Source organism: Rhinoraja longicauda, chromosome 7, assembly GCF_053455715.1.
Source record: "Rhinoraja longicauda isolate Sanriku21f chromosome 7, sRhiLon1.1, whole genome shotgun sequence".
Classification (NCBI taxonomy): Eukaryota; Metazoa; Chordata; class Chondrichthyes; order Rajiformes; family Arhynchobatidae; genus Rhinoraja; species Rhinoraja longicauda.
In genome coordinates this window covers 17,981,043-18,000,269 of record NC_135959.1, presented here as the reverse complement: position 1 = coordinate 18,000,269, position 19,227 = coordinate 17,981,043, and the positions used below count along the sequence as shown (strand labels likewise).

Sequence of the window (19,227 nt, the reverse complement as noted above, 5' to 3'; positions counted from 1 at the left end):
TTTATATCGGCGAAACCAAGCGCAGGCTCGGCGATCGCTTCGCTGAACACCTGCGCTCGGCCCGCATTAACAAAACTGATCTCCCGGTGGCCCAGCACTTTAACTCCCCCTCCCATTCCCAGTCTGACCTCTCTGTCATGGGCCTCCTCCAGTGCCATAGTGAGGCCCGCCGGAAATTGGAGGAGCAGCACCTCATATTTCGCCTGGGCAGTTTGCAGCCCGGTGGTATGAACGTCGACTTCTCCAACTTCAGATAGCTCCTCTGTCCCTCCCTACCCCTCCTCCTTCCCATATCTCCATCTATCTTCCTGTCTCCACCCTTATCCTTCCTTTGTCCCGCCCCCCTGACATCAGTCTGAAGAAGGGTCTTGACCCGAAACGTCACCCATTCCTTCTCTCCCGAGATGCTGCCTGACCTGCTGAGTTACTCCAGCATTTTGTGAATAAATAAATAAGGTGGACTGTTAGGTTCCATAATGTCACTGTTACTGGACTTGTAATCATGAGCCCTCGACCAGTGACCCAGTGTTTAAATCTCAGAAATAAATTTGATTTATTAAATAGGTCTGGAATAAAAATCCATTAGCAGATAAGCTCAACCTGAAACTATTTGTTTGTCACAAAAGCAAAATGTTCACCACTGTCCCTCAGGGTAGGAAGTCAACCCATTCTGGTACAAATCATCCTGACCATTCTGGTGTACAGTGTAGGAAATTAACTGCAGATGCTGGTACAAATTGAAGGTATCACAATAAGCTGGAGTAACTCAGCGGGTCAGGCAACATCTCAGGAGAGAAGGAATGGGTGACGTTTCATGTCGAGACCCTTCTTCAGACTGAAACCTGGTCTACATGTGACTCCAGACCCCCAACAATGTGTTGATTCTTTAGTTATTTTAGATTATTATTGTCATGTGTACCAAGGTACACATGTGCTATCCGGTCAAAGAAAAGACGATATATGATTACAACCGAGCTGTGTGTAGTGCACAGATAAAGGATAAAGGGTACAACATTTAGTGCAAGATAACGTCCGATTAAAGATAGTTCGAAGGTCTCCAATGAGTTAGATGGGAGGTCAGGACTGCACTCTAGCTCATGAGAGGACCGTTCAGTTGCCTGACCACAGCTGGGAAGAAACTGGCTCTGAATCTGATTCACCACCTTGTGAAATGAACAAATCAGGTGGAAGGAAGTGCAGATGCTGGTTTAAACCGAAGATAGACACAAAATGCTGGAGTAACTCAGCAGGACAGGCAGCATCTCTGGATAGAAGGAATGGTGACGTTTCAGGTCGAGACCCTTCTTCAGACTCAGTTTAGGGGTGAGCTATGAGTGTCAGCCACTCCCTGACAGTAACTCCCACATCCCCTGAGTGAACAAAAAGCCTCTAATTCTGTTGTTGAGCAATGTCATTATGGAATTTCGCAGCCCCCGGTTTAGCGATTAACAATGGAATGCCAATAAATACCTCACTGATATCTCCTTGCTTACCCACTTGAAGAGTAACATGTTTTTAAATTTTATCTGCAGGCAAGTTTTAAGGAATCCTACATGGCCACTTTCTACGAGCACTTTAATGATAAGAAATACACAGATGCTGTAAGAAATGTAAGTATATTTTTATTGATGTGGATGCCTTGGTTATAGTTGTTCTGAAAAACATCCATCTTGAAGATTCAAAAGCTTATACATCATATTCCGTGTTGCCCGTGAAACGTAACCTTAATGTCCTGGCCAATATTTATCTATCAGTTAATCGAGGCCAGGTTACATTTATCTTGCCATGTGGAAGTGGTGGCATTATGGCAATGTTGACACATCAAACAATCTCATTGGCACCTGTGGTGTCCTGAGATTGTGAAAAACACGCTAGAAATGCAATTTTAGTTACATCCATGTGACCTTCCATATGATTAAATGGAAGGGACCTTTTGACCTGCCTGCAGCCAATTTTAGTTTTAGTGATGTTCTCTCTGATTAGAAGTAGATTGATTTGGGGTTGTGTTTGAATATGGGATTCCATTGAGGTGGAGTTTCGGGCTAGATTAGAGTTTCAGCTTGGGAAAAGGGCTCTTCTGCCCACTGAGTCCATGCAGACCATCCATCACCCATTCACACTACAAACCCACACATCTTTGGGATGTGGGAAGAAACCAGAGCACCCGGAGGAAACCCACACGGTCGCAGGGAGAACTTGCAAACTCCACACATACAAGGCCGAATGTATGGTCAGGATCGAACCCGGGTCTCTGGGGCTGTGAGGCAGCAGTTCTACCAGCTGCACCACTGTGCTGCCCTGTACGCCACTATGCTCTCCTGACTGCCACCCACTTTGCTGGATGGAGTCTTGAGGAGGTAGAGTTGGGTTTGGCATCCTAACGAGGTGGGGATTGGGTTGGAGTGCTGTGGACATGGAGATAGGGCTGGGTTTCTCTGGGTGTTGGGACTGTGTGGGGATGTGGGAATTATGAAATCTGGGATCTGTTGGGATGGGTCATGGTTGGAGTTCTATTTGGGGTGGGGGTTGGGTGGTATATTCTTTTGTGGTGGTGGGAGAATTTAGTTGGGGTTGAATTGGAATTATTTTGGCATTTTATTGGGGTGACGTTAGGGTTAGAGTCTGTTGGAGCTGGTTTGGATTGGGTGCCTGAGCAGCCGACGATTTTTTTACCACTATTGTTTAGATTTTTATCGGGATCCCAAAGACTCCCTTTGAGATGTTGCAAATAGAAAAATTCTCAATCAGTAAAAGCACTGCTAATGAGCCAACATCAGTAAACTTACCCTGATCTTGGAAAATAGATTGTTTTTAAGTTTTTTTTTGACAGAAATACTCTTAAATGAAGGAAATGTCAAATTGCGTAATTGTGTGGGGACCGATCTCTGGATTTTCCCAGGGTCACAACTCCTCTGTCACACAGACAGTCGCATAAGGGAGTTTGTTGGCAGATTGTACATCCAGATGTGCCCCCTTTAACACTGCGTTTGTGATCTGTATGAAGTTCCTAGATTTAATCTCCTCCTCCGGAAGAAAGGACCACAGGAGCATTGAGCAGCCAATCGTGTTAAAGGAAGGGTGAGTTCCTAAACCTCATTGTTCTCTGTGGTAAATACATTTTTTTTCCAGACCAACTCAAATGAGACTCTTTATGAGTAACCTTTGCACAGAAAACCCTGCATCTCCCTCATGATGTGACCTACATTCCAAGGCCAATGTTTGTTGCCATTCCTTAGAGGAGAATGGACGGCACAGTAGCGGTAGAGTTGTTGCCTTACAGCTCCAGAAACCCGGATTCCATCCTGTCTGTACCGTCTGACCTGCGTGGGTTTTCTCCGGGTGCTCCGGTTTCTTCCCACACTCCAAAGATGTACAGGTTTGTAGGTTAATTGGCTTAGTATAATTGTCTCTGTGTAGGAAAGAACTGCAGATGCTGGTTTAAATCAAAGGTAGACACAAAATGCTGGAGTAACTCAGCAGGACAGGCAACATCTCTGGAGAGAAGGAATGGGTGACGTTTCGGGTCGAGACCTTTCTTCAGACTGTAAATTGGCTCTAGTGTGATAGTATAAGTGTGCGGGGATCTCTGGTGGGCTGAAGGGCCTATTTCCGCGCTGTATCTCTAAAATAAAATAAATTAAACTGATGCTGGTGACCTAACTACTCGATAGAAACATAGGAACATAATGTTGAGGAAATTGACAGAGGAAAATTAAAGGAAAAACAGAGACTTCGAGGTTTGCTTCAAGAGGCTTTATTGCATGATATCGTTGGGAGATGGCGGCAGTTAACTGCTCACCGGTTCTCTGTCTTTGCAACAGAATTAGCCGACAGTTATACGGTGCAGTAAGCAACTTTTTTTTGTTGTTAGATACAACTATACGAAAATATACTTCGTCCTTGGCTATATGTTTTCCTGTTATTACTATCTACCACATGGGTATTAATTATTTCATTACTCATAATACACTTTTTGTTTCTGTTAATCATATTTAACAACAGATGTCAAACATAATACAAGGGCATCTTGACAGTATTCTATCTCATCTTTCAACCACTGCCCCCTCTCCGAGCCAATCATGAGCCCCTAACACTAGTAGCGCAGAAATGTTGCAGGAATTCCTGCAACATTTCTGCGCTACTAGTGTTAGGGGGCATGGGTGGTCTACCCAGCTTTTGCTGTTGTGTTCTTGATCACAATAGTTACCGACATTACTGGGTTAACTATTGTGATCCAGCATTCAATAACTTTCCACTGAGAAACAGGCTACCTTATCTATGTCCTAATTTGTTGTGCTTTAATTCACCATGCTATGCATTCCCAAACAAGAGATAATGCATCTGAAACTTGTTTTAATCAAATTCCCATGATCTTCTTCTGCACCTGGTCAACAAGAGATGCCAATCGCCACATCCGCACACCCTTTCGTTACCTTGTTTAATTCCAATCAAAATTAAGTAAATGAAGATTTTAAATTTTTCTTCTACACATAGAAAATAGGTGCAGGAGTAGGCCATTCGGCCTTTCAAGCCAGCACCGCCATTCAATATGATCATGGCTGATCATCCAAAATCAGTACCCTGTTCCTGCTTTCTCCCCATATCCCTTGATTCCTTTAGCCCGAAGAGCTAAAACTAACCCTCTCTTGAAAACATCCAGTGAATTGGCCTCCAATGCCTTCTGTGGCAGAGAATTCCACAGATTAACAACTCTCGGGGTGAAAAAGGTTTTCCTTATCTCAGTCCTAAATGGCCTACCCCTTATTCTGAAACTGTGACCCCTGGTTCTGGACTCCCCCAAAATCGGGAACATTTTCCCTGCATCTAGCCTGTCCAATCCTTTAAGAATTTTACATGTTTCTATAAGATCCCCTCTCATTCTTCTAAATTCCAGTGAATACAAGCCCAGTCGACCCATTCTTTCATCATGTGCCAGTCCCGCCATCCTGGGAATTAACCTGGCGAACCTACGCTTCACTCCCTCAATAGCAATAATGTCCTTCCTCAAATTAGAGACCAAATCTGCACACAATATTCCAGGTGCGGTCTCACCAGGGCCCTGTACAACTGCAGTAGGACCTCCTTGCTCCTAAACTCAAATTCTCTCGCAATGAAGGCCAACATGCCATTAGCTTTTTTCACTGCTTGCTGAACCTGCATGCTTACTTTCAGTGACTGATTACAAGGACACCCAGGATAGTGGAGGGGCTTGCTTAGCCGGTTCACAGGGCAAGAGTTAACTACATTACTGTGGGACCGCACTCGTATACTAGCCTAAGCTGAGGAGGAGATCAATAAACTAGGTGAATTTTTACAACAATCCAACTTCTTTCACAAGACCAACTTTTTTATTATTTTATTATTTCAGCTGTATTCCAATTCTCCCTAAATCCAGTGAGTCATAGAAACTCAGACATTCAGCAGAATTCATGCTGTTGCATACCATCCACCATTATGTACAGAACTCGCTCTCAGTGGGCTGCAACATATTATGCAGCAGGAGTTCTGGTGTCCACCCTTTGTCCACCCGAAACAATTGCATTAAGTGTGCCTCCCGCATTCTAAACTCTCCATGAAGAAAGAAAATCTCGCTGTTAGTTTTTGACACTGAATCCCCACTAAGATCAGATTAATCTTGCAGTTGATCCATCGTGTTAGTGCTGGCAGTTGATTCATTATGTTGGATTTGTTCCACTCCCATGCATTTTCCTCAGTTCTGTGATTTTCCTCTTTATTTTGAATCTTTGAAAGTTCCTCTTGAGTATATTTCACCTTTACCCTTTCAGGCAGTGCATTCCCGATCGCAACAATAAACCGCGATGTACTTGGTTCCTTTCACTTTCCACCAGTTCTGTTGTTAGTCTCCTTAACTCTGCATCCCTTGGTCGGCAATCCTCCTGTAACTGCAGCTTTTTATTTACTGTCCAAGCCCCTTTTATAATTTTGAACCTTTATGAATCCATCCTCCACACTCACTGTCACTTGCAGTGCAGTGAGGAGCTGAGAGTTGCAGGAATATGAGTTCTGAAGCTGAATATCTTCAGCATCCATTCCCATTTCTCTGACTTCTCCTTTCGTCAATGTGGGCACTAAGCACGCTCCCAGATTTGTTGCTAACATCTGAAATCAGAGATTCACATTCTTTGGTCAGGAGCTTGCTTTTTTGCAGAGAAAACAGTTAATATTTAACAGGGGTCAGATGGAAAGGTCCAGTGTTAGAGATGAGTGGGCAATCTTTGCAAGTCTGGGATTAGATATAATTCTTGGCAAAGTCAAGAGTTTAGAGGATAACACTGCCAAGTTCTGGGTGTTTTTGTAGAGAAATTAAATAAACTAAAATAACCAAGGCCATGTATGGTGCAACAATTTACCGTCAAAGCAGACTATAAAACGAATACGTCATGGTGATCTGGTTGGTTTATCCAGTCCAGGAACAAAGGCTACTCAGAGTATCAACCCTTCTTTAGCCATCATTCTCTGTATCATCAGATGTCTGGAACTCTGCCTTCCCAACTCCTCTCACGAGCAGCTGTGTCCTCCACACCACAGTGAACCAGATGGGATTTGGCCATAAGCCCATTGGGTCTTGATCACTTAACTAAGTACAGTTTCTTTATTTCAGCCAGGGTCAGAGGATTTGCATGTTTGTTACATGTTTAATCAAGGGAACGGGATTGCCAGTTCAGTAGTTAAAGAGTCATAGAGAGCTACAACACGGAAACAGGCACATCAGCCCAACAAGTCCACGCTGACCTTCAAATAGCCATTTTTGGTAACCCATTTTTTTGTTCTTTCCACATAGTCATGGAAACAGGCCCTTCGATCAAACTTGCTCGTACCAACCAAGAAGCTCCATCTACACTAGTCCCACTTGCATGCGTTTGGCATAAATCCCTCTAACCCTTTCCTATCCATGTACCTGTCCACATTCTTTCCACTTTCCCATCAACTCTCCCAGATTCTACCAGTCATGTACACACCAAGGGGCAATTTCCAGCAGCAAATTAACCTTCGTTCCCACATCGTTGGGATGCAGGTGGAACCCGGAGGAAACCCATATGGTCGGAGGGAGGATATGCAAACTACACGGGCAACGTCCAAGGTCAGGATTGAACTGGGGGTCTGGAGCTGTGAGGCAGCAGTGCTATTTGCATCACTAAGCTGCGCACAATAGGAAGAATAAATAAATTGCTCTGCACACCTGGGGCACTCGAAGGCCTGGTTTATCTGTGCAGATTCTTGGTTTACATTGGCAACTGGACAGTCCTCGGGGAGATACGGCTCTGGATATCGTGCTCACGTAGTAACGTGTCTCTCCACAGCTTTCAATCCCTTGTAACATCCCTTCGCTCGACCAAGAGTCAAGAGTATTTTATTGTCATATGTCCCAAAACAGAACAATGAAATTCTTACTTGCAGCAGAACAGTAGGTTCGTAAACACAGTGCTCGATAGATAATATAATAAACAAACATTAAAAAAGTTCAATAAATAAAAAAATGAATGAAATGTGAAACAATACAAAGCCCAAAGTCCCTAGTCCAACCAAGGCTATTTTTAGTTTAGTTGGAGTTCGTGGTTTTCAAGAGCCTGATGGTTGTAGGGAAGATGCAGCTCCTGAACTTGGACTTTACAGTTTTTAGGCTCCTGTACATTGATTACCTGGTAAAGACTTAATTTACTAACCTTTCCAAATGATGTTTTTGGACTTCCATTTAGGTTCATGATCAAGCGGGCACAAGGAAGAAAACGCTTTGGCATCAAGAATTTTAAGAAGAGGTGGTTTCGCTTGAGCAACCATGACTTCACCTATCACAAGCACAAAGGTGAAGTGGCTCACAGCTCTTCTAGTACAGGAGCAGTGTTCCTCTGGGGCCTGGATCCTCACTGGCTTTATGTTCCCTGATTATTCTTCCCAAGCTCCAGGTCTCAGTTGCCTTCCCGAGGCCAGCACACACGAACATATGTTGGGAGCAAGATCTTGCCATGGGGTCCATGGAGTTTTAAGTATCACAGGAGGGAGCATGTGGGAGCAAAAGCATTAAAAAATCTTTGGTGTAAACTGTGACTTTCCTCTCAGCAACTGCTGCATTAGATCAGTCAGATACCTTGGAAGAACATAGTGGTTGTACATCTTTCCCCAGGGAGCAGGAAGAATGGAACTCACTCCCACAAACAGAGATGAAGATGGATTTAAAGCATGATAAACAGAAGAAGGAATAGGGGATAGAAGGAGATGGCGTTGAGGAAATGGAGAGGGGTGAGAAGGGGCTAGCATGAGGCAGCCTCAAGAACACATAGATTCCCTCGCATTGTCCTCACCCCTGTCCATCTTGATGACGTTATTTCTACCACCATCATCCCACTGTCACAGTTTGCTGTCCCTTCTCTGCCTCTTGAATTCCTGTTGAGAGTGAAGGTTCAGTAAGATTCCACTTATCAGCAGAGCCCAAAAGGAGGGACCATCAACATCAAGCAGTCTCCAGTGAATCCCGTCTGGAATTCCATAAGACATAGAAGCAGAATTTGGCCATTTGGCATTTTGTGTCTACTCTGCTATTCCATCATGGCTGATCTATATTTCAACCCCATTCTCCTGTCTTCTACCTGTAACTTTTGATACCCTTACTAATAAAGAACCTATCAATCTCCGCTTTAAACATTCTCAATGCCTTGGCCTTCTCAGCCCTGGCAATGAAATCCCAGGATCAGTCTGATGAGCCTTTGCTGCACTTTCTCCAGTGCAAGTATATCCTTCCTGATCGACATAGTATTTAAGGCGTAGTCTCATCTGGGCCCAATATAATTGCAATTAGATGCCTTTACTCTTGTGTTCAAGTCCTCCTGCATGAGGCAGAGACAATGTGGGGCCTGTTTTTGTGTACTATCTGGGTGGGTTTGTTCAGTGGGTTGATGATTTAGATAATGAACTTGGCCAGAAAGCTTCAGACAGGTTCCCACTCTGGAAGGAACTGTTTTTTTAATGAGCTCTTTTCCTGATGTTTTTAGGTGACCACCCACTGTATAATATTCCAATTGAAAATATTCTTGCAGTTGAGAAACTGGAGGAAGAATCATTCAAAATGAAAAATGTGAGTAGAATGTTAGATTGTGTGCATCGATGTAAAGATGGAAGATTTTGGAAATTTTCACTGAAATGTTTAACGCTGGGGCTCAGACTGTGTAGAAACGGTCTTCGGTTGGATTGGATGTGTGAAGATTGCATACTGCCACAATAAGCACATTGACATGGTGCCTGTAATGTCCTGCCATGCTTCATAGGACACTCGCTAGACAAAATCTGAACCACAGAAAGAGCAGTTGAGCTGGTGACTAGAAACTTGGTCAAAGAGATATGTTTAAGGAGAGTCTTAAAGGGGAGAGGGACATGTAGATTCTGTGAGGGGGTATAGGGAGTTGAAAGTACGGCTGCCATGAACAGGGGGATTAAAATCTAGGATGCTCAAGAGACAACTAATGGGGGGCTGGAGAGATACGTTGGGGCAGGTACTAGCGGGCTGGAGACGTAAAGAGAGATGGTTGTAAAGGGTTAGGGGGTAGCTATAGATGACTGGAGGTAGGAAGGGGTAGGATATGGAGGGCTGGAGATGGGGAGGGATAGATTATAGAGGGATTTGACATTGTCCAATCCTCCATCCAAATTGCAGAAAATAGGAGAATTTAAGGGTTAATACAGCTTCTGAACTAATTGAATCTTGTCCTTGTGTCAAATCAGATGTTTCAAGTCATTCAGCCCGAGAGAGCGCTGTACATCCAGGCCAACAACTGTGTGGAGGCTAAAGACTGGGTGGACATCCTGACCAAAGTTAGTCAGTGCAACCAGAAGCGGCTGACCATGTACCACCCATCGGCCTATCTCAACGGGCACTGGCTGTGCTGCAAGGCCAGTGCGGACTGTGTCCCTGGGTGTGCCCCCTGCACAGGGTAAGATGAACGGACCCTCTACCTGTCTGTACAAGCACAGAGTCCCACTCACCCACACATTAAGACCTTTCTAAGTTTACATTTTTGAAATATGGCGCTGGAGCCAGAAGACTCTTTGTGTGCTGGTCCCAGAAGAGGAGCTGCTGTCATCCATTACAATCACACCACTCGTTTAAATCTTTATTTCATCAGCAAATGCTGTACCCTTTATCCGGTATCTGTACACTCTAGACGGCTTGATTGTAATCATGCATAGTCTTTTCTTTGACCTCAGTACACGTGATAATAATAAACTAAACTAAACTACACTACACTAAATAATTAAGATAGACACAAAATGCTAGTGTAACTCAGCAGGCAGGCAGCATCTCTGGAGAAAAGGAATAGGTGACGTTTCCGATCGTGACCCTTCTTCCATTCCTTCCGAAACACCAAACAATTCTTCTCTTACTGATGCTGATTGAACTCTTAACATCCTAACCCCTCTAAATACAGAAAATGTTCTCCTAACAAGGTCCTTTGTATATATAGGTGATTTCAAATGTACTCCATATCCCCATGGTCATCTGGTTCTGCTTTATCAGGAAATTTTGTGGAAATTACTGTGGACTCCACAGTCAAAAAGGCCCAACAGAGGATGTACTTCCTGCGGCAGCTGAGGAAACACAATCTGCCACAGGCAATGATGGTCCAATTCTATACTGCTATCATTGAGTCCGTCATCACCTTCTCCATCACGGTCTGGTTTGGCTCGGCCACCAAGCACGACATCCGGAGGCTGCAACGGATCGTTCGCACAGCTGAGAAGGTTGTTGGCTGCAACCTTCCCCCCATTGACGAACTGTACACTGCAAGGGCCAGGAAGCGAGATCATCTCTGACCCCTATCACACTGGCCACAAACTCTTTGAAGCACTTGCTTCTGGAAGGCGACTCCGGACTGTCAAAGCAGCCAAAGCCAGACATAAAAACAGCTTTTTTTCCCACGAGTAGTAGTTCTACTCAATAACCAAAGTCTGTAGTCTCTCTTTCGATCTGGTTTATTTTCACCCACATGTTTAGACCGTAATGTTGTATCCTTATTGTTTTGATATGTTTATGCTTTATTCTTAATTGCTAAAACTGTATGTTTGTGTTGTCATTTGTGAGCGGAGCACCAAGGCACATTCCTTGTATATGCACATACTTGGCCAATAAACTTATTCATTCATTCATGAAGGCTCTGTTTTACACTACAAGAGCTCTCTTTCATTAGACACAAAATGTTAGTATTTAAGTGGGTCAGGCAGCATCTCTGGAGAAAAGGAATAGGTGACATTTTGTGCCAGAACCCTTCTTTTCTCCTGAGATGCTACCTGACCAGCTGAGTTACTCTAGCATTTTGTGTCGATCTTCAGTGTAAATCAGCATCTACAGTTCCTTCCTACACAGCTCTCTATCTTTAATGTATCTAGATTCTATCTCGAGAATAGAAGTCAAGGTCTGGGAGAAAGCTCAAACAAAAATCACTGATATGAGACCCTGACTATGAAGAGACTTTAAGGGTTGATGTTGAATGACATTTCCACTGGTCCAGAACCTTCTATTACCACTCCCCCGACTCTCCTTAGAGCCTAACAAGCTTCTTTTGTCTCCTTCCTGGTTCTGACGAAGGGTCTTTGACCTGAAACATTAGCTCTGCTTCTCTTCCCACAGATGCGGCCTGACCTGCTGAGTATTTCCTTCACTTTCTGTTTTTATTTCAAATTTATACTCCCGAGTTACTAACCCAATGACCAGTGCACTTTGTCAAACCACTCTTTCAAATCTCCAAACCAATCACTGCTCCAATGAAAACCTCTGCAAGTAACAACAAGAAGACAGCCATCAGACCCCACAAACCTACCACATTCAATATGACTGTAGCTGACCTGTGCTGGCGTCAACTCCTCTTCTGTGCCACTTCTCCAGCCCGGTTATTCCTCAATTTAACAAATATTTATAATGATCTGGCTTCCACCGCCTGCTGGAACATAGAACTCCAGGGATTCACCACCCTCTACAAGGAGAAGATGGCCACTGTGCACTGGTGGTGGAGGGAGCGAAATGCCAAGTCTTTGCAGTGGTTGAGTTGCTGCTTTACAGTGCCAGAGACCCAGGTTCAATCCTGACTACAGGTTTTGTCTGTACGAAGTTTGTACATTCTCCCGGTGACCTACGTGAGTTTTCCCCGGGAGCTCCAGTTTCCTCCCATACTCCAAAGACCTACAGGTTTGTAGGCTAATTGACTTGGTAAAATTGTAAATTGTGCCTAGTCTGTCGGATAATGTTAGTGTGCGGGAATCGCTGGTCGGCACGGACTCGGTCGGCCAAAGGGACTGTTTCCGCACTATATCTCTAAACTAAAACTAAAGTATTTTGTAGTAACACTGTGTGTTTAGCTGTCTGCCTTTGGTAAGGCCTGCACGCACTGTTTTTAAATGCTTTACCGTTTGGGCTGGTGGCCATTACGGTGTATTGAATCCCATGTGGTCTGTCTGTTCTGTGCAGTGGGCTTCCGGCAGACATCCAGCTTGATGTAGACGGTGACCGCGAGACGGAACACATTTACTCCCTCTTCAACACTCACAGGACCAAGCTGGAGAAGATGCAAGGTGAAAGATGCTGATAATCTTACGTAAAACTGTGTCCTCTGTCACTGATGCGAGAGGTGCAAAAAGTGATGACAACTTTATGACTACGGAGGCTGGTGGGAAGTGCTTGGAGGAGAACCATTTTGTAGTTTGAGGAGTGGGGAGTTTTATACATGAATTCTTGGGAGGTTGCAGTTGCTGCCTGAAAAGACTACTGCAAGGACACTAGTCTGAAAGATAATTTGAGAGTCAGCCACATTGGTGCGGGGTAAGGAGGTGGTGTGATGGCGGAGGAGGGTGGTCACAGGCTGGGTGAGGACAGCAAGGGTGTGCTGGGACTGTACTATAATCCAACAGCTCCTGGTCCCAGTGATGAAGATTTCATATTTCCATTTTTTTAGAGTGATAAGTGGAGTATGGGGGCATCCCAGTGGCAAAGCAGTAGAGTTGCTGCCTTACAGTGCCAGAGACCTGGTGTCGATCCTGACTACGGGTGCTGTCTGTATGGAGTTAGTACGTTCTCCCCGTGACTGCCTGGGTTTTCCCCAGATTCTCCAGTTTCTTCCCACATTCCAAAGACATAAAGGTTTGTAGGTTAATTTGGCTTTGGTAAAAATTGTAAATTGTCCCTTGTGTGTGTAGGATAGTGCTAGTGTACAGGGATTGCTGGTCGACGCGGACTCGGTGGGCCGAAGGGCGTGTTTCCACACTGTATCTCTAAACTAAACTAAACTGGTGGGCCTAGAATTCACTGGATTAAACTGAGTCTCGAGGTTATTAATCTCGGTACTTGACAGACCTGCTTGTCAGATGCTGAATCTCTAAGTGGTGCTCAGAAAGTGATTAACAATTGAATTGCCATCGAGATGTTCCAAAGTAAATCCTTGATGTCACACAGTAAATCACAACCACAGAATGATTAAAGGTTAATAAATTACTAATTCTCAATCAATGAATGATTTGAATAAATCAGTAGTACATACCAAGGCAATGCGTGGAGTATTGCAAACAGTTCTGATCCAGAAATTATGAAAAGGTTTACAAGGATAATACCAGTGGCGAGAGTTTGTACCTGTTAGGAAGATTGAACAGGCTGGCATCCATCCCCTGGAAAACACAAGAGTGTGGGAACCTCATGGACTACTTTAACATTTTCGAAAGGTTAATGCTTTCACTTAACAGTGAAATTTCCTTTTGTGGAACTAGTGTCCTTTCCTGTCAGGAGTCACCAATAGATCTAGTCAGGAATTCAGAAAATGGCGAAATTATAAACTCACTCCAACCAGGAACTGGAGAGATGGGCTTAAGGGGAGGCAAGGGAGAGTGAAGTAGGAGCAGATGGCTGGGAGGGGACTGGTGTGAAGCAGAAACATCGTCATGGAGTAGAGGGGCTGAATGGCCTGTTTCTGTACTTACATAGCATGTAACGTTATGCTAAATACAGAGTTCAGCTTGAGGCTGAGTTGCTGTGCAGTGGCACGCTGATAGTGGTGCCGTCCTGCTCCAAATGTGAACCTCCACGGTGACTATCAGCAGTACATCTTGTCTTCTCCCTCTTGTGGCTGAGCTCCAATTAGTACTCATCAGCTAACTCAGCCCAACCGCAAATCGAAGCTAAGCTTTATTGGTCTGCGAAGGTCCGTTCTCGTGTAGGAGCTTGCTCTGTAAGAGCTTGTCAGTTTACTTTCTATTTTGAGTTTTATCTCCGGTCTGCTCCATTTCTGGCCAGTCGTCGTCCCTGTTTCCTATGCTTTAGAGTGACTTTGGCCTTGTTTATCCTCTCCAACCTTTCCATAATGTTAAAGCCCTCCAGCGGGGCTTTCTCTTTACCTGAGGATTGGTATTGTCCCTGGGTTCAAGGATTCCCTCTCAAGCCTTCTACAACTCTCCACAACAAAACCTCTCACTTTCAACATTTTCTCTCTTGTATTACACGGTGGGATATTTTTTGTGCTAAATGTATTAATCTACATAAACGTACGTTGTAAAAGTGTGGGAGGCATGGTGGTGCAGTGGTAGAGTTGCTGACTTACAGAGCCAGAGACCCAGTTTGATCCCCACTACGGGTGCTGTCTTTTGGAGTTTGTACATCCTCCCCGTGACCACGTGGGTTTTCCCCGGGTGAGAATGTAGTGTGTGCAAGTGTAACGGGGGTCGCTGGTCGGTGACGAAGGAACGTTATTCCCTTATCATGCATCTATACACTGTAAATGGATCGATTGTAATCATGTATTGTCTTTCTGCTGACTGGTTAGCATGCAACAAAAGCTTTTTACTGTAACTTGGTACACGTGACAATAAACTGAACTGAACTGGGCTTGTTTCAGCGATGTGTATTTAAACTAAACTAAACTCAAAATAATCGGCTCCGTTTCACTCTTGTTCCCAGAGGCTTGTGGTAGCAAGTCTGTGTATGACGGGCCAGAGCAGGAGGAGTATTCAACCTTTATCATCGATGATCCCCAAGAGACATATAAAGTCCTGAAGCAGATCATTGCTGCTGTCCAGACCCTGGAGCTGGAGCACGCACAGTACAAGAGGAATAAGTTCAAGAGGACCAAGTATGGCAGCCAGTAAGTGTCATACTTTATTAATTTTTTTTACTTTCTCCAATACCCATCCTCTTAGAAATGCCCCAAGTGGGATAGGTTGAAGTATTGTTCTCTTACTAATGGTGTGAGATGAAGATTGGCAGGAGGGGGTTTGTGTGGAACGTGAACACCAGCACCAGGGCGATGGGCTGAATGGCCTGTTCCATGTCGTAAATTATAATGATCCCGCCCACTGTTTGGCCAGTTAGTCGTTCTCCAGACATAGGCTGTCTTTATAACTCTCTTCCTCAAAAGATGGTGAGCGGTCACAGTCTTTTTCACAAGGTGGCAAAGTCTAAAGCGAGAGCACGTAGGTTTAAGGTGAGAAGAGAAAGATTTAAATGGGAGCTGGGGGGGCAATTGTTTGAGAAGGTTGGTACATGGAAAGAGCTGCCAGAGGAAGTGTCTGAGGTGGATACAATTACAACATTTAAAAGACACTTGGACAGGTACTTATAGAGGAAAGGTTTGGAGAGATATTGGGCAGATGCAGGTGTGCAACTAGCTCGGTGAGGCACCATGGTTGGCATGGACGAATTGGGCCGAAGGACCTAATTCCATGTGTAGGAAGGAGCTTCAGATGCCGAAGATGCACACAAAGTGCTGGGGTAACTCAGCGGGGCAGGCAGCATCTCGGGAGAAAAGGAATGGGTAACGTTTCGGGTTGGAACCCTTCCTATTTCCATGCTGTATTGCACTCTGACTTTATTGCTCTATGGAATGGTCCAGGATTCATGTCTAGGACCTCTGCTTTATTCATGAAAGGAAGTATTATTTTGTCGAGCTATCTCCCTAGGTTTGTGAATAAGCACCCTCTTTATTTTCCATGAGAAAAAAAATCTATTTTTAGACTTATTTATTTGTATTTTGATTTATTTTAGGGAACATCCAATTGGTGATAAGACCCACACCTCGGGACGTCCAACCAACTCTGTGTGACCAGCAGATTTGAGAAAGAACTGGAAAGCTGAGAGAGTTACTTTATACCTGAAAGTGCTGGTCCCAGCTCAAATTTGAAATATAGAGGATAATTTGTGTAAAGTGTACAGATTTGCAGTGTTCATCTTAATCGACTTTTCCATACCATGTTAACGATGTCTCCACAAACTGTTACAGTATGCACTTTAGTTATCTGCAGATAACAGATGACTAACTATCTGCCTTTGAGGCAGTTATTTTATACCTGTTCTAAGCAGCGATCAGTTGAATGATCATTGAAAGTGAACCAGTCAGCGAGAGATTCCAGTGAAGAGACTTTGCCACGACTGGGTCAGCCCAGCTGGGTATTGGACTGATGAAGCAAACTAACCTTAAGGTGCAAATTCTGCACTCTGCGGTAATGTTGGGAGTGCCACTAATCAGAAGCAGGGGTTTGGAGTATGGGGCTTTGTCCCAGATATAGGTGCCATCTACAGAGCTTTGCATACTTACCCTTTAGCAGTTAGACATATGTGGTCTTTTCTCCACATTCTTACCTCCCTGTGATGTTTTTAAAAATGAATCTTGTTGCAAACCAGTGTGAGAATCGCTTCCCCCTCCATGCCGGGTTCCTGTGTATCACGCCTGGGTCTGGTCCATCGAGATCCACTGGCACCGTTCTTTTTTACCATTACTGCCTCAGGGTTGAGGACCTGATCAGAGTCCGAGCTGTCTTGTCTCACTCCGTGTTGACCAAAAAACAAACTGCTTCAATAACTCAGCAGGTCACACAGCATCTTTGGAGGTAAATGGATGGGACACATTTTGGCTCGACCTGGAGCATCATTTGTCTATTTACCTCCATAGATGCTGCCTGACTCGCTGAGTTCCTCCAGCAGCTTGTTTTTGCTCCAGAACGCAGCAGCTGCAGTCTCTTGTGTCTCTCAGTCAGCATTAAGTTGTCCATTCGGTCAGAATTTCTTGTCTGTAATTGTATATTGTCCCATATTTATACCACTGTCTGTTTGATAGTGTTAAAAAGTCCCATGATTTAATGGGAATGTGTACATTGTACCAACAGTCTGCTGTGCATTCACAGTGATGTCTCATGTCCAGTGGTGACGCTCTCTGGGGAGTGACCTTATGCGTTACATCCAACTGAGCGCGTCCGTGCGTGACCTTGAATGGACATGACCTTGTCAAGGCTTCCATTGAAGCACCTGTGAAAAAAACGGTGTTGTCCCTCCCCCATCACCCTGTGAAACAACATTAACGAACAACAGCGATAGAGTTTGGACCCAGTTGCTCTGTTGCAAAAGACTTTTTAATGATCCTGCTTCCTGCTTCACTTTTAACCATTTTAAAACTTCATTTGCAATTGCACATTTTTATCTAAAGGGATAAGAAATACAACCTCAATCGTAGGTAGTTGGAATTCCTGTGCGCTGCTGGGAGTTGTATATTCGTATATCTGTTTTTAAAGAACCACTGTCATAGCCGTAGAATTGATTTATCATGTTTTAAGTGTATTGAATATGTTGTATATATTACAATTTCTGTAACTTTAAAGGGAAATGTTACTTCCATATGAGTGTCAAGTTCAGTCAACAAGATGGAATTTGCAGCAATCCTTGTAACTTAAACCTTGAACATTAAAAGCTTGGTTCATTGGCAGATCAACAGGCATACTCTGGTGATCAGCACGTCAGCGTGAATGCCAAGACTTAATTCAGGCCAGTGTTGAGGAAGCATCTGAACTGATATTTGGCTCGTGTTGAAGGAACACCTGCATTGATATTCGGCTAGTGTTGAAGGTACACCTGGATTGATATTTGGCCAGTTGAGGGAACACTTGGATGGAAATTTGGCTGGTGTTGAGGGAACATCTGAATTGATATTTGGTCAGTGTTATGGGAAAACCTGGGCAGTATTGAGGGAGTGTGCAGATCAATGATAGAGATATTGTTGAGGGAGTATTGGGGCAGCGTTATCTTGAGCTGAAGTTAGAACAGTGTTGAGAAAATGCCCCGTATGATATAGGGCAGTGCCTAAGCTGAACTCAGTGCTGTGTTGAGGGAGTGTGCAGTCAGTAAGAGAGACAGTGTTAAGGGAGTATTTGGGCTGAGGTTGGATCAGCATTGAGGAAGCACCTGGGCTGAGATTAGGGGTGCATTTGGACACATTTTGAGATAACGTTGAGGGATTGTTAAGGAAGTGGGCAGGCTAAAGTTGGGTTAGCCACCATATTTGATTCATTGGCACCTGCCAAGTAAAGCACTGGCAGAATAACCAACCTTTTACTGTACATGAATATATTAATGGGACACTGTATTTTTAAAAATTGCCAAATAAAACCATGAGTTTTTAACAGCTTTGAACTCTTGCATTAAACATGACAGGCATCACAAAGGTTGGGTGGTGAAAAGGGCAGTTTGGAAACAATGTCCAAATCCTTCAGGATTGAGTGAAGGGTCATCAGAAAACTCTCCCGGTATCTCATCTTCTGCTCTGTCCCTTAACTATACATTGTGTAACTTTTCTCAACTGACAAACAGAGAGATTCTGCCCTGACCTCGGGTGTATCCAAGGCAATTGGCAACCACCACTAATTGGTTGGAATCTGCTCCTGTTCAAGAAGGTTCCAGTGCTACATGGAGACAATGGCCAGGTAACTCATACAGTGCCCTCCATAATGTTTGGGACAAAACCCATCATTTATTTATTTGCCTCTGTACTCCACAACTTGAGATTTGTAATAGAAACAATCACATGTGGCTAAAGTGCACATTGTCAGATTTTAATAAAAGCCCATTTTTATACATTTTGGTTTCACCATGTAGAAATTGCAGCAGTGTTTATACATAGTCCCCTGCCATTTCAGGGCACCATACTGTTTGGGACATAGCAATGTCATGTAAATGAAAGTAGTCATTTTAGTATTTTGTTACATATCCTTTGCATGCAATGACTGCTTGAAGTCTGCGATTCAAGAACATCACCAGTTGCTAGGTGTCTTCTCTGATGATGCTCTGCCATGCCTGTATGGCAGCCATCTTTAGCTTATCCTTGTTTTGGAGGGTAGTCCCCTTCCGTTTTCACTTCAGCATATAAAAGGCATGCTCAATTGGGTTCAGATCAGGTGATTAACTTGGCCACTCAAAAT

The 19,227-nt window shown here is 44.1% G+C and overlaps 1 protein-coding gene across 1 annotated transcript in view; it reads left to right on the top strand.

Annotated features, from left to right (window-relative positions):
* The window catches only part of rasa3 (RAS p21 protein activator 3), a 150,150-nt gene extending 131,185 nt beyond the window's left edge, over positions 1–18,965 (top strand). The window contains exons 17-24 of the mRNA XM_078402198.1: positions 1,533–1,610; positions 3,005–3,078; positions 7,719–7,825; positions 9,009–9,091; positions 9,736–9,944; positions 12,473–12,576; positions 14,945–15,128; positions 16,028–18,965. Of these exons, the coding sequence (XP_078258324.1) occupies positions 1,533–1,610; positions 3,005–3,078; positions 7,719–7,825; positions 9,009–9,091; positions 9,736–9,944; positions 12,473–12,576; positions 14,945–15,128; positions 16,028–16,085 (897 nt within the window). The 3' untranslated portion in view covers positions 16,086–18,965. The remainder of the gene's footprint in view (positions 1–1,532; positions 1,611–3,004; positions 3,079–7,718; positions 7,826–9,008; positions 9,092–9,735; positions 9,945–12,472; positions 12,577–14,944; positions 15,129–16,027) is intronic.
* Positions 18,966–19,227: the final 262 nt, after the last annotated feature.